At 40.1% G+C, this 12,228-nt stretch overlaps 1 protein-coding gene across 5 annotated transcripts in view; it reads right to left on the bottom strand.

Annotated features, from left to right (window-relative positions):
* Positions 1 to 12,228, bottom strand: part of dlgap2a (discs, large (Drosophila) homolog-associated protein 2a) — a 190,193-nt gene that overhangs the window by 171,394 nt on the left and 6,571 nt on the right. For 2 of the 5 annotated variants that reach the window (XM_025900782.1, XM_013271945.3), the window contains exons 2-3: positions 1,553 to 1,607; positions 1,070 to 1,117 (exon numbers count right to left, since the gene is read on the bottom strand). In XM_025900782.1, the coding sequence (XP_025756567.1) occupies positions 1,070 to 1,117; positions 1,553 to 1,607 (103 nt within the window). Of the gene's footprint in view, positions 1 to 1,069; positions 1,118 to 1,552; positions 1,608 to 3,214; positions 3,321 to 4,717; positions 4,759 to 12,228 lie in introns of those variants that run through there. The other 3 variants (XM_025900783.1, XM_019348913.2, XM_013271947.3) reach the window with 2 other exon arrangements.

Genomic DNA, 12,228 nt, shown 5'->3' with positions numbered 1-12,228 from the left:
GTTTGTTGATGTGCCGCCGCTGAGCATTCAGGAGAAGCGCTCTGCACTGTGTCTTCCTGACAGCGCCATCTTTCAGAACGAAGACATTTGCAGAGAAAGGCAATGACTTTTTTCTGTGTGTGTGTTTTGGTTTTTTGTGTTTTTTATGAAATGGAGTTTGTGAGGGAAAAGTAATGCTGCTGTCAAGATACTATAGAGACACAAACACAGATGCAAACATCATGAAATAAACTCTGTATCCCAGACAAGTGTCTCTGGAAACCTCAGTGCAAAGGTTTCAGAGACATACATATTAATAAGGTTATTATAAGGTTATTTTAATATGTGCTCACTCTGTCAGAACACCTTGTTCTAAGACCAGCGCATAGGTGTGTCCCGGGGGTCCTCCATATTCATGGGGTGATTGCAAGCAACTAACAGCAACTTATTAAGACGTGGACGTTGACTCTTTTTTAAAAGCATTTCCCTAATATAAAAAGAGGGCTGCCACATGCCTGCAAGCATCACCTATCTGGCATCCTTTGAGCAAGGAGATCATGTGGATGAGAGTGGAACATTTATGCCCAGAATAAAACTACAACTAGTGGTTTACAGGTTTGTAAACTTCCTTATCTGCTTAAGTGCAGATAATCTTGCCTATATGGATCATCAAACATTAATTTCACGCTGCAACAAATCACTCACAGCAATCAGCTGTAACTCAGGCCATCACCTGAAACTTGTACGTTGCCAGGTCTCTCTTTCCCCAAGGTTGCTGTGCCCTCGCTCTACTCTTAAGCATGTGTGTCCCACCTTGAAAAGTCAGGCAGGTAGCTTTTGAGCCATGTGTCAGACAAACAGAAGGTACAAAGTGCATAACAGCAGAGGGAGTTGATGTTAACGTGTCAAAATGTCCACGGCGCAGATAAATTCACGTCAGAGTAGCACTAACGAGCTTTTGTTAGTGGGATGGATGGTGTGGGGGCCCATGTGCATGCAGTCTCGGTGCAGTCGAGACGTGGCTGAGCTGCCAAAGGAAAAATGCACACAGAGGTAGAAGAAAATTATTGTGAAAGCTGCGGCCAGGTACCTGAGTATATCTCCCTGCTCTTCAATTTCATCAGCAACCTCTTCACACCTGCAATGATGTGAAGAAGCCCATCACCATCACACGTTCCAACAACTGCTCCCCCAACTTTCCCTTCCCTCAGGCATGTAAGTAGAGAAAATTACTCCACACAGAGAACCCCATCAGATCTGACACATGTTAATGTTTTTGGGGTAGCAGTGAGGTGGGAAAAGAATACTTTAATGTAAGAAGGATAAAGATAAGGTTTGTGGCCAAACAGGTCAGGGCAGGTCAACACTATGTGAGAAACATGGACAGCAAAAAGGTGTCAGCTCCAAGATGTAGAGCACGCAGACAAATATGACCCCCTCCCCCCCACTGAGTATCCATTCCCCACGATCACAGCCTGCTCATTACCCTCACAGACTGGCTCTCTCCTTCTATCTCAGCACTGTGTGTGAGTGGTGTCATTAGTGGAGAGGGGAACATCTGTTAGGTCCTTACCTGTGTTCCTGTCTGGTAAGATACAGCAATGCTTCTGCAGTATGCCTGGCAACACCTTCCAGGAAACAACAGAGGAAGAGCAGAAGAGATGGAAAAACATTAATATCACAACAGCTCAAAGCAGATAAACAACTCAGAGCTCAGCGGAAATGCACTGAGCCATGCTGAGACCCACAATTACAGAGTAGCAACAGATACCCATTTCTCACATCATTAGCATCAAAAGGAGCAGCGCCCACCTTTATCTGCAACCTTTCTTCTGCAAACTGTGTATGGGAGGTTCATTTTAAGCTCTGAGTCAACAGTGGAGGTGCAGAAACATTAAGGTAAAGAGTGGCAGTGGGATCGGTGAATCCGGTTGTGTCGACATAAATAGGAGCTCTGCTCCATCGACATCTGTTCCACAAAGTTTTAGCAGCCATTGCTATACAATAGCCAATTATTACATTGCTCCGAAGCCTGAGGCTGTTATCTAATCAATAATTTATGCCAACAATCTATTCTGTGAGGATTCACCACAAATTTAATCGATTCAGATTTTATCTGAACTTCAAATGTTTTGCTATCATCTCCTGTCCTTTGTCAGAGACTGTTTTGTTTTTGGGAAACGCTGCAGAATCATTTGTGTGCAGACCTGAAAATCACTGGGTTTTGTAATGATAACAGCTTTGTTCAGCTGCGACACTGAATATCATTATAGGCATTATTATTGCATGATTTCTATCTGAAAAAAAGCTCTTGGAATGTAAACAAAAACCTGAGATGTGGCAGTGACTCAGCAGGTCCCATCAGTCTCTTTTTGTCTTTGCATCTGACTGACAGGCCGATTGTTACCCAAAATGGCTTTAACAGTCGACAGGCCTCTTCTTTCTTTCTTCAGCTCTATTTTTTCCTTGTGATTATGTTAACATCCCTTTACATTTGCACTTACTCGTTATCTCGGGCTGCTCTGTCTCGCAGAGTTATTTCACTCTGCTTTGGGACTGAACAAGCCTGATCAGATAAATGTCCTTTTTAATTAAATGGGGGAGCATATATAAAGGTACTTGAAGAAAAGCGAGAAAAGCCTGAAAAATAGAAATGAACCCTTCTAGCTCATCTCTAGGAGACATTGAATGAGCCAGTAAGAAGACACCACATCATCCATCCAAGAGCAGGGCAGCAGACATGCTCTTAGCTTGGAAACTCATTTACTGCTAGCAGAGGAAAGGTAGCCCTGCTATAACTTTAAGAGAGCATTTGCTAATAATCTGCATCATTAAAAACTCTTAATTTTGGATTTTCAATCAAAAACGTTACTTTCTGAAACAACCTGAACGTATCTTCAAATGTAAACATTTTCGGTCCACAAACACTAAAATTACTGTAATGTTCAGTGATTCTTCACACAAATTATTTGAAAACAGAAAAATGAACAGTTAACATTTCAAACATACAGGAGATGGTCTGACCTGGTTAGCAGGCTTAACACAGAGCCACTGTGGTGCAAGTGTAAAAAATAAAATCTGGTGGTATTTTATTAAACGCATTATATGAAATGTTTCAAATTTGGTTTGCTTTGATTTTTCTTTTATTAAAAGTCCACAGTAGAGAATAAATATGTGTTTTCAAGTCATAAGGTGTGAGATATTTGTCAGGACAGAGGAGGCAGGAGCAACTTACAGTAGAACAAGCATTTAATGGTTCACTCCTCAGAACCAATCAGGGAAAAGGACGAGAATCCAAATACAGATGGAGCCAGAACCAGCGGGTAATACAGCCACAATATCTAACATGTGAGAACTGAGGTTTACATACAGCAGGCAGAATAAGTATTGAACATGACACCAATTTTCTAAGGAAATATATTTCTAAAGGTGCTGTTATCATGAAATTGAATGTCAGTAATGAAAAGAAACCAAACCATAGACGTCCATAAGTTATGTGTAATAAAAAGAAGAAATGGCACAGAGGAAAAGTGCTGAACACATGAAGAAAGGGACGTCATGAATTCTATCAGCTATTAGAACACAATCCTGCCACGTAGTGCAAATTACCATAATCTGGTTCAGTCCTTAAAACAGGTGTTTCATTACCAAAAAACATCCCATGATGGGTAAAACCACTGAAATCTCTCAAGACCTTTGCAACTTTACTGGTAAAAAGCATACTGATGGCACTGGTTACTGGTTTCTAAACTACTGAAGGTTCCAGTGACACTGTTGGGGGCATAATCTGGAAGTGGAAAGGACATCATTTCACCATAAACCGGCCACGACCAGTCGCTCCCAGCAAGATTTCAAACAGAGTGAAAAGAATGATCAAGAGAGTCCAGGAGCCGGGGAGCACCTGTGGAGAGCTACAGAAAGACCTGAGTCAGCAGGTACAATTATTTCAAAGTAAAAAATAAGTAATGCACTCAACCACCATGCCTGTACGCACACTCACTATGCAAGACTCCATTGCTGAAGGGAAAGCATGTGTTTTAAGTTTGCTGAACAACATTTAGACATGCCAGTGAAATACGGGGAGAATATAGTCTGGGCAGATGAGACCACAACTGAACATTTAGATGCAAAATGTTTGAAGGTGAAAGGGCTCCGAATACCACCCCAAAAACACCAAGAGGAAAGCTTGGCGGTGGGAACGTCATGGTGAGGGGCTGTTTTCCAGCATACAGCACTGGCACACTGATGGATGAATGGAAAAATGTACACAGACATTCTTGATAAAAATCTGCTTCCATCTAACAGGATGATGAAGATGAAACGAGTGTGGAAGTTTCAGCAAGAAAGTGATCCCAAACACAGCCAAGGAAACTCTGGTTTCAGAAAAAAGAAACTAAAGCTGGCCGAGCCAATCACCTGACCTGACTCCAACTGAAAATCCATGGAGAGAACTGCAGCAACCTGCAGACTGTGTGGAAGAATGAGCCAGAATTACACCTGAGCTGAATGTGTGTGACTAGTTACTCCTTACAGGAGGTCAAGCTGTTATCACCAACAAAGCCTTTTGTGCAAACTATTAAATACACATAACTTAATTTAAGGACATCTATGGTTTGATTTTTTTTCTATGTGTGGACTGGATGGGTTGTTACGGAGAATGGTGAAAATTTAACGTCAACATCACCTTTACAAATATATTTACTTAGAAAATTGGTGACTTGTTCAGATCGTACTTTACCCGCTGTATATGATGGATGAGGAATGATTCATCAAAGAATTCTTCTTCTTCTTCTTCTTCAGTCAAGTTTAACGGCAGCTTGCATCCAAAACTGTTGCATTACTGCCATCTCCTGGCTGTTAATCTTCCATCACTCCTGAATCCTCTCATCAAAGAATTGTGGGATGACAAGGGCTATAAACACACATGGTAAATAGGGAGATGGGAAACACCAGGGAATGCAGCTGCAACTAATCAGACAAGGGAAGCAAATCCAAACCCAACAGACACAAAAGGGACAATGCACAGGAAACACCAGGGGCCTGTTCTTCGTACCTCGCTAAGTAAGTTAGCCGGATTTGAATGTTGACGATTTCGCGTGATCTTGGATCGTTCGGTTCTCCGAAGCTCATCTGGGACTTGCTGTCATAGCAACAGATCCGTAAGCGTAAATCTGTTCGGGAGCAGGCTTACTTTATGTAAACAGGATTAGATCGCGGCCACTCAGGTATGTCCGCTGCAGTTATATGAAAGCAAGAGCGATATTTCGCCACTGTTTTACCATAAATAAATATTATCAATGTAACTAAAGATAATGTATTTGATTCTTTTATTGATTTCATACAGATACATACAGGTCATTTCCGAAAAAAAGGGAAATGTACTATTAATCATTCTATTACATGTAGTAGATCATGTCAGATGTAATTCATATTTTAGAGTAGTAATAGTAAATTACTACGTGCAATCAAGATGACAGACCACGGCTATAAAAGCGAAGGTGGATTTGGGAAGTCTGTCGCAGCCATGACCTGTCCGTTTGTACGCGAGCAAGGAAGGTGCAAGATTGATAAGGAGAGTTTACAGAATTTAGCGGATATTGCGGGATAGACAGGATCCTTTAGCTCAGCGCGACGGTGTGCTCATAGAGAGATATCGATTCTCCCGTGAGGGTATTATTTACTCTCTCTCTCTCTCTCTCTCTCTCTCTCTCTCAATATATATATATATATATATATATATATATATTACTTACTCCCGACTTACTGTGCATGCTTCAGTCACCCCTTGCATGGGAACAGGTAAAAGTGATGGAGTGTTATGTAAAACTACACACATAAAAACCCACAATGTCAATAAATGTCACAGTACAAAAAGGGGTGTGACGAGGGGGTGCAGGACCACCACCTGTCTTTATTTGCTCTGCCCTTTTCTTGGTTGCTGTTATAAACAAACAAACAGATTATTCCAGGGTCTCTTGTCATAGACTAAAAGCAATATAAGTGATAAATATTACCATTCTGTGGAATATTTTTATATTTCACTTTTACTTTTTCCCATGTTCTAGTGGGTCCTGTTGTGGCTCTAATGTGAAAGAGGATATGATGTAATATAATATAATGTGGAATAAAATAATATCACATGATATAATGTAATATCATGGATCACTTACGAGTTTAATTTGTCAGCAACTTTCTGCCAGCCCTCTCTCCTTGCTTTTGCAGCCTTTGCAGTGTTCCCCTGCGTTTTAATTAAACTCTGAAACTCCTGATATCCCTCAATCAAGAGTTCTTGGTCTGCTGCCGTGAAATACTGAGCGCGCTCCTTCGACATCTTCGCCGACCAATCACAGGGTTGCCGATCAATGTTTCTACTATCGATGCGTAGCCCCTTTTAAGCCACCCAGTGATCTCGCATTACTTCATCCAGCTATACTAATCGTCAACAACAGGTGTGATCGGACAACCGGATTAGCGAGCTCAAAGTTAGCGCGATGATTTGATCTTGGATGTGTCATTTGATCTTGGATGTAGTAAGCGAGGTACGAAGAACAGGCCCTTCGTACATATATATATATATATATATATATATATATATATATAGAGAGAGAGAGAGAGAGAGAGAGAGAGAGAGAGAGAGAGAGAGAGTAAATAATACCCTCACGGGAGAATCGATATCTCTCTATGAGCACACCGTCGCGCTGAGCTAAAGGATCCCGTCTATCCCGCAATATACGCTAAATTCAGTAAACTCTCCTTATCAATCTTGCACCTTCCTTGCTCGCGTACAAACGGACAGGACATGGCTGCGACAGACTTCCCAAATCCACTTTCGCTTTTTTAGCCGTGGTCTCTCATCTTGATTGCACGTAGTAATTTACTATTACTACTCTAAAATATGAATTACATCTGACATGATCTACTACATGTAATAGAATGATTAATAGTACATTTCCCTTTTTTTCGGAAATGACCTGTATGTATCTGTATGAAATCAATAAAAGAATCAAATGCTGCATTATCTTTAGTTACATTGATAATATTTATTTATGGTAAAACAGTGGCGACATATCGCTCTTGCTTTCATATAACTGCAGCGGACATACCTGAGAGGCCGCGATCTAATCCTGTTTACATAAAGTAAACCTGCTCCCGAGCAGGTTTACGCTTACGGATCTGTTGCTATGACAGCAAGTCCCAGATGAGCTTCGGAGAACCGAACGATCCAAGATCACGCGAAATCGTCAACAATCAAATCCGGCTAACTTACTTAGCGAGGTACGAAGAACGGGCCCCAGGAGGCAGGGTAAACTGGAAGAATGTATACAATAAACACAACAGTACCTGAAACGATAAACTAACTGAGAACCCAACAAAAAATGGAATATATAAAAGACCACACACAAATAATAAGGCTGTCAAATAAACCATAAGAACCTATAGAAGCACTATGAAAAATAACAAGAACTGCATGAATGTTATGACCCAGGTCAATGTTGCCGTGTGGTGCTGTTACTCGCCACACTAGGCGGGGGCATTGTTTGTAATAATAATAATAACAATAGTATTTAGTTTGTTAAAAAGTGTTTAAAAACAAGTTTTGTTGTGAAAGCTATAATCCAGATTAGTGGCCTGTTAAATGGTCAAAGTCTAGGTTGGCTTTATACTTGAGAATAAAGTAATGTAGCTTGTCCTTCTAAAGAATTAAGTTAAATTCCACAGCTGAATCATAAGAAACATTATGTTACATATAAACCCTGCCATATGTTTGATCTGGTCATTTTGCTTATTAGGAACTTTATATAAAAGCTATGGAAGTTAGCTTTTAACAAGCATGTAATGATTATATTTAAATTAGGTGGTCTTTTTTTAAACACATCACTTTAGGCCTAAACTGACAGTGCCAATACCACATATTCAGACACAGTAGTAGATGGTGTTTTTAATACTGTGTTAGTCTAATTTGGTTGTATGGGGTCTACATTGACCTTCTGTGTTGTAAGTTATAATGACTGCACAGCCATTAAGGATCAAATCAGCTTCTGAAAAATGTTCTGTTTTTTCTCCCTCTGCTTGCTTCTTACTGTCTTTGAGGCTTGGGACCAGCACTCCTGCTGTTGGACAGAAAGACATCAGCAAGTATTTTGGTTTTCCAATATATTAGCAACTGTCAGTGACATTTATATTAATCAGGCTGAACTTTAATCATACTTTAGATCAGCCTGTTTTACTTATTGTTTTATTTGTGCTTTGGTTTGGGGAAGTTGTTTCTTTACTGATCTTTTCCTGTCTTCTGTTATTAGACTTGAGATATGACTGCAGTATGCTGTTGCTGTGACTCCAGTTAATTCTACAAGACATGCTGTGTAAACACGCCTCATCACAGACAATGATGAGACGGCCTATAGAGAGGTGATGGCACTGTATGAGCGGTGTCTGGAAAATAACCTGACTCTCAACATCAGCAAAACTAGAGAAATGATAGTGGACTACCGGAAACGACCAGTCAGGGAACACCAGCCCATCCACATCAACGGTGTCAAGGTCGAAAGGGTCAGCAGCTTCAAATTCCTTGGAGTCAACATCACCGAGGACTTCTCCTGGACCCTCACACAGACACTGCTATCAGGAAAGCTCGCCAGCAGCTTTACTTCCTGAGGAGGCTGAGGAAGTTTGGCATGAACGCCAACATCACCTCAAATTTCTACAGGTGTGCAATCCAGAGCTTGCTGACGAGCTGCATTACAGTTTGGTATGGAAGCTGCTCTGCCAGCAGCCGTAAATCACTACAGAGGGTGGTGAAGGCAGCAGAGCACATCACTGGCATGAGGCTTCCTGCCATCCAGGACATTTATCTTCAGCGATGCCTCCGTAAAGCACACAGCATCATCAAGGACCACAGCCACCCAGCACATCAGCTCTTCTCCTTGTTACCATCTGGCAGACGTTACAGGAGTCTGCCTGCTCGGACTACAAGACTTAAAAACAGTTTCTACCATCAAGCCATACGACACCTCAACCACAACACTTAAACACACACAGCACAGTCCACAGGACGCACTCAGCAGCTACCCTGCAGCTTCACAAGTACTCTGTATAATCTGCACTGGTCACTCCACTTTATTGATATTTATATTTAAAAAAAAGTGCAACACTGTAACAACTGCTACAAAAAACAAAAAAAACTGTTGTACTGTTTAGTTTGTACTGCTGCTCATTCCTGTGCAATATCCCATCTGCCCCCCCACCCCCCACATTCCTATTTAAGATTTTCTTCATTTAATCACTAGTGTGTACATATATTTATATATACATATATATTTAGCCAGTTAACTGAAAATCTCCTTTTTTCTTTTACTACATCTTATTAATATTTTTCTATTTATTTTTTATTATTTTATTTTATTTTATTTTTTTCTACTGTACCATTCTGCTGAGTGACTGTCTTCTGCTCGTCAAATACATTTCATTGCGATGTTGACCCTGTGCTAACTTGCATGTGACAAATAAAACTGAAAACTGAAACTGAAGTAAACAAACAACAACAGTTTGGTCTGCATTTCTTGAAAGATCACATCCCCCAAACTTAGTTTAGAGGGTCTACACTGTATATAGTGAAGTCTGCAAGTTTTCTAACAGCAAAATTTGTTTTGTGCCCAAATCATTTTGCACATCATTAGAATGAAAGTTATTGGCCATGTTTGCATAGCCCTTTTTAAAATGATGCTTTCATGACATTATTGTGTGTCGGGTGGTAGTCAGGGCTATCCAGACTAGTGATGGTAAATTTGATTCTTTTTACTGAATCGAGTTTTAATGAGTCACTCACCAAAATGAATCGGGTTTTTTGAGTCATTTGAGTCACTGAGTCAGTTGCCCAGAGAGTGCAAAAAATGTACATTTTCACTCAAACTTAATTTGTTTCTCTTTTCATGTATATCCTACTGCTAAGATGAGTGATTGTAAAAGAAAACAACTATTTTACAGAGCAAAAAAGAGCAAAAAAAATTTCTAAAGGGAACATTTATTTTGTTTATTTTTATTTTATTAGATTTATTAAATTTGTCAAATATATATTTTCTCATGCGCTTTAACATTGGTTGCCAACCAAGAAGAAGAAGAAGCTGTGAGCCAGGAGGGAGGGGGGTGAGTGAGTGAGTGATTTGTTCGCGCTACGATTCAGAACAGGAAGGGAGGGGGGTGAGTAGCTCAAATGTGCTGTTAGCATGTTAGCAGAGCTATTGTCTTGATGTGAGCTTCTACTCAGGGTTTTTTCTTCCAGTCCAGAGCAGAAATGTTTTTGTTAAGATACTGGATGTTGTGCTTTTCTCCACAATTTTAATTATAAGCTAGATATATTTCTACTAATGAAATTAGTTTGCTAACAGCAACAGGGATGAGTCAGTGAGTCAGTTGGGCTTGTGAATCATGATTCATGAGTCAGTTAAGTGATTCTCGAGTATTGAACGATTCGTTCATGATTCACGCATCACTAAACCAGACTGACAAGTAGGACATTGAATGTCACCTCTCTGGTGGGGAGGGAGCCTGAGATCGTCTAAATTGGAGTCTGTTTTATACCAAATGCAGGAAAAAAATGTTTTAAGAAAGCAATTAAGTTCATGTTCCAAAAAAATATGATTGTTTGCTTGCAGGACACCAGGAGAGACGAGTCCTCCGTCACAGATGGTTGGTCAGTGAAGATGGTCGCCTGCAGGTTCAAGCTCATTGCATCTCCAACCCACATCCACTGCCACTGTACTTAAGGGAAGTTAAAGACTTTCTTCTGCACCTACATTTGGATCACCTCGATCCATGACAGTCATTCAGGCAGTAATGCCTGGACTGGAAACAAGCATCCTTAAAATATTACAACATTCCAGCTCATGTGTTGGAATGAAAAACAAATGTGTTGTTTAAATTAGAGACTGCACTTGTGACAGAACAATAAATATTTTATTTTGATTATATAAGTAATGTAAGTACAAAACAAACTTGTGGTAGACCTAAACTTAATTTCTTAATAATTAAATCTTTGTTTCATTGTAAGATTATAACAGTGATGGCAATATAATTGTTTGTTGTTCAGCAGAACAGTGTCCAGTATGGCTGTTATACTTTTTTGCATTCGAAAATAAAAGTTGGGCTGATTTTAACATCATTACAAAAAGTGTTGTTAATTATTTTTAATCATATTCAGGTTACCACAAATTGTTTTTTCATTTAGTTGAACTTGAAATGTTTGTCAGTAGGTAAACAATTAGTATTGTACAGTCAAAAATATCAAGTTATTCTTAATACTGTCATGATCCTGGGTCCTTTTGACCCAGCGTTTTGTGTTTTTCTATTTAGTGTGATTTTGGTTCTGTTCTTCCTCCTGTTTAGTGTTATTCTGTTCTGCCCATCTGTTCCTGTGTTAAGTCTGCGTTTCCTAGTCTGTGTCTTTGCGTGTTTGTGTTTCCTGTTTTATTGTGAAGGTCTGCGTCTTATGTGAGTGTTTTCAGTTTGCCTCCCTAGTCTCGTCACGTCAATCACTCCCAGCTGTCCCCCACCTGTGTGTAATCTCCTTGTGTTCTCTGAGTGTTTTTAAGTCGTGTCTTCTGCCTTAGTCTTTGCTGGTTCGTCTGTGTTGTTTCCCCTCGGTCTCCCTGCGTTTCTTCATGTGTATTTCCCCGGACCTCCCTGCTTCTTCGTTTCAGGTTTGTTTTGTTAGTTTTACCCAGTTTAGGTTTTCCTGTTCATGTCACCCACCATTTCTGTTGATTTGTACTCCTGTCAATAAATACTCACCTGCACCTGAGCTGCTGCTTCTGGTCCTAAATAATTCTACACGGCTTGCACCGGCAAACCATGACAAATACTGCAGACTTGCAATGAATAAGTTGTCCTAATAGTCATCTTAAGTAAACTTTACTCAATATTTTTGAGGCAACGAGTTTGCATAGTTTTTTGAGTTCTGTGAACTAATTAGATGTTACAGTGTACTGAACATATATTCAGCTCAGTCTGATTTCTCTGTAATCCAGGTTCTGCACGTAAAGGTGGGAAAGAAAGTTCAGATATAAATGGATAGCTCTGCAGAGATTATGACAGAATTATTGGTTTGCATTACCCAAAACAGCTGCATGATGCACAGATTTAACTAATGCTGGGAGCTGGCTGCCTGGCAGAGACTCGCACTGGAGGAGGGTGGAAAACAAGCTGTCAGGGACACTCTTGGTACTTGCTTCTCATTTACGCTTTAAAAGGATT

The sequence above is a fragment of the Oreochromis niloticus genome, linkage group LG19 (assembly GCF_001858045.2).
Source record: "Oreochromis niloticus isolate F11D_XX linkage group LG19, O_niloticus_UMD_NMBU, whole genome shotgun sequence".
In the NCBI taxonomy this organism is placed as follows: Eukaryota; Metazoa; Chordata; class Actinopteri; order Cichliformes; family Cichlidae; genus Oreochromis; species Oreochromis niloticus.
This window is presented reverse-complemented; position numbering and strand designations above follow the sequence as displayed.